The 3,365-nt window shown below is 51.9% G+C and overlaps 1 protein-coding gene across 2 annotated transcripts in view; it reads left to right on the plus strand.

The window, feature by feature from the left end:
* The window catches only part of LOC108448434, a 79,106-nt gene that overhangs the window by 67,116 nt on the left and 8,625 nt on the right, over positions 1–3,365 (plus strand). For both annotated transcript variants that reach the window (XM_017741292.1, XM_017741293.1), the window contains exon 22: positions 1,408–1,625. In XM_017741292.1, the coding sequence (XP_017596781.1) occupies positions 1,408–1,625 (218 nt within the window). The remainder of the gene's footprint in view (positions 1–1,407; positions 1,626–3,365) is intronic.

Genomic DNA, 3,365 nt, shown 5'->3' on the forward strand with positions numbered 1-3,365 from the left:
GCAGGGCGTGTCCTGCTGATTTGACTCGATGGATGTGTAAACACAGCTGTGGTGCAGGGGCAGGGGGTGGCACTGACACAGGGGGATGCTCCCACTGTGGGATGTTGTGGATTGATCCCACGCCTTTATAAACACACAGGGACCAGGTGAAGCATCCCTGTGGTGTTCCCTGAGGAGTAGCCTTGTTTAGAACCAGGCTATTCTCACTCCTGTAGCTTCAGTTGTGATGTGACTGATGAGGGCAGCTCAGAAATGTTCCTGTGCTACCCCTGATCACTGCAGTCATTAATCCCAGCAGGGGAACCACAGGATTGTTGTGGATGGGAGAGGAGCATGATAAAAATGTGACAGAATCACAGCCCAGCCCTGCCTGACGCAGGACTTGGGGGGGACAGTGGTCACATCCCTGCAGGTGCAGCAGTGCAAGGAGTGGGTGGTAAATCAAGTCCTCTGCCCTTGGGGTGAACACCAAGTCACTTTTGTGCAAGGGGTCACTGAAGAAGGATTTGTCCCAAGGTATTTGGGAAGGGTGTTTTCCCCCATCATTTTAGTGCACAATGGGAAAGCACCAGGCCTGTAGCACAGGTTTGCTGTGACTGAATCACTTGATTTGTAGAAGAGATTGCATAAAATAAAATAATAAAACAACTTGTTGTGGCGAGGGCACAGGTACTCTGCAGGCTTTGACCAGCTCAGTGTCGGGAGCCAATCTCAAAATACAAGCCCCTAATTTCCTGCTGCACGAGGATATCTTAGCTTTGAAGATGCCTAAGCAGAGTTAAAAAGGAAAGCAGTGTACAGCCCTGATGTGTTTGTGTCTCAGAAAATGTATTTCAAAGAGTTACTGCCCTGGAAAAACAAGTCCACGTGATCTCTGAACTGTCAGGCACGATCTCGTAAGTGCCTCCAGCAAAGCAGACACATCACTCACGTTCTGGGCTCATCTTGGACACTAGAGGAAGCTCTTGCACACAAGGAAACCTCCTTCCAGCAAATAATTATCACAAAGCTGCTGCTTAATGGACAGACAGATTTATCATGAGGAAAATATGAAATACATTAAGCCTCACGTATGCTGAGCAGAATTACATTTGGGATTATAAAAGCAGCTGGATTAGCAGCTTTCTCTGCTTGGGAAAAATGAAAATGGAATAGTATCTCCTGTAGCAAACCAGCAGTTGTCCTTGTCTGACTCCTGAAATGGGGTCACTCCTGCTGTCTTGTGATCTCCAGACAGGGACACAAAGGCGTGCAGCAGCTCGGGATGAGCATCCCAGAGCACATCCCAGAGCACATCCCAGAGCACATCCCAACACCGTGGTGCCCCCGACTCCACGGGCACGTCTGTGCCAGGGCTCAGAGTTGCTGGGGGCAGAGACCAAATAAGTCTTGCTCTTTTCCCATCAGGTCAGCCATTGCTGGAGAACCTCTGCCAAAGCACTTGCCTGGTGTTGCCCGGGATAATCCTGCGGGGTTCGGAGCCCCCCCCGTACGTGGAGCTGCTGGAGGAGCTCGTGGGCAGCGGCTTTGTGGTGACCGGAGCTCGTCTGGCCGTGCTGGACTCCCCTCAGGCTCTCTGCATCTCCCAGATGCTCAGCAGGGCCAAGGGCAGTGTTGCAGCAAAGGTATGGAACAGCTGGAGCTGGGCTTTGCTTCCTTGGCACAAAAGAAGAGTCTTTTGAGGCCTTGCTCTGATGTGCTGCCCCGAGCAAATGTGCTTTGGTGGCACCATTGCAACGCTGCCTCTGAGCCCTGGCACCTCTGGTGAGTAATGTGGGCACTGGGGACACTTCCTGGTGTTCCTGCATCCCTAGGAGCCCTCGACACCATCCTGTGTGAACATAACCCTCATGGGAATGGCCCATCCATCCTTCATTTATTGAATGTTTCATTCCAGTCAGCCATCAGTTCTGTGGTGTTCTGCTGCTGTCTCCTGTCTCGTTTCTCCATATAAATACAGTTTCTATTTCCCCGTCTGTAATCACACCCCATTAATCCTCCTCTACAATGCTAAACAGCCCTTTCACTTCTTGGGCTGTGCCCTGCAGCCTGAGCCAGAGATTTCCCACCTGGAGCATTGCCTCCAACTCTGGGGTTCCCAGCAAAGGAAAGACCTGGAGCTGCTGGAGCGAGTCCAGAGGAGGCACCAGGATGAGCAGAGGGATGGAGCAGCTCTGCTGTGAGGAAAGGCTGGGAGAATTGGGATTGTTCACCTGGAGGAGGAAAGGCTTTGGGATGACCTCATTGTGGCCTTCCAGTCTGAGAAGGAGCTACAAGAATGATGGAGAGAGATGATTTACAAGGGCCTGGAGTGACAGCACAAGGGGAATGGCTTCCCACTGCCAGAGGGCAGGGATAGATGGGATATTGGAAAGGAACTGCTCCCTGGGAGGGTGGGGAGGCCCTGGCTGTGGAAAAATGAAAATGGAAAAGCTGTGGCTGCCCCTGGATCCCTGGAAGTGTCCAAGGCCAGGTTGGACAGGGCTTGGAGGAGCCTGGGACAGTGGAAGGTGTCCCTGCCCATGGCAGGGGGTCGGACAAGATGGGCTTTGAGGTCCCTTCCAACCCAGGCCATTCTGTGGCTCTCAGTGGGTGCAGCCCAGCCTGGGGTTTGGGCACAGGATGTGCTGCTGGCCTGAGCTGACATTGCTCCACAGCAACAGAATACCAGGCCCAGACTGTTTTCCTCTTGGTGTAGGAGAAGCCCAGCCAGTCAGGAACCTTGCCTGGACAAAGCTGGAAGGTGGAATGTGGAGGAAAGTGCTGTCAGCAGCAGAGAGTAAACAAGGGGGGAAAGTAATTACAGTGGCAGTAGCAAACCAACAATCACCTGAGGGCTGTCAGACCACAGCAGGCCCTTCACAAAACACAAACATTTGGGCTTCCAGCTCTCGGTTCTAAGTCTTGAGTGTTATCTGTAATAGGAGCAGGTAAGATCTTTTCAGGTTGGGCTTTTTAAAACTGACAGCATCCCTTTGAAGTACATCTGTATGGAACAGCAATTACATCAAGCAGCCAATTAGTGTAAGCACTGCTTGCCTGCCCCTGGAGTCCCCCGAGGATCCATCCCTCTGCACATGGAATGTGCACAGCTCTCTAGGAAGGACAAATCAGCATTGGGGGAGCAGAGCCATCTCTCCTTCCTCCTGTCAGAGATAAATGGCCCTGGGCAGAGCTGGCATGTTTCCAGAAGGATCTGGCACTGCTGAGCCAGAGGTGAATGCTACAGCCTTTGCTTTCTCTCACTAGAAGGGAGATGGGCTGCTGCAAGTAATGAGTGTTTCTGCTACAATATCTCAATATTTACCTGTCTTGGTGTTCCTGCTTCCAGCAGAGGCTGGGACTGAATAACACACCCAGATTTT

The sequence above is a fragment of the Corvus brachyrhynchos genome, unplaced genomic scaffold, assembly GCF_000691975.1.
Source record: "Corvus brachyrhynchos isolate BGI_N302 unplaced genomic scaffold, ASM69197v1 scaffold58, whole genome shotgun sequence".
NCBI classification, from domain to species: Eukaryota; Metazoa; Chordata; class Aves; order Passeriformes; family Corvidae; genus Corvus; species Corvus brachyrhynchos.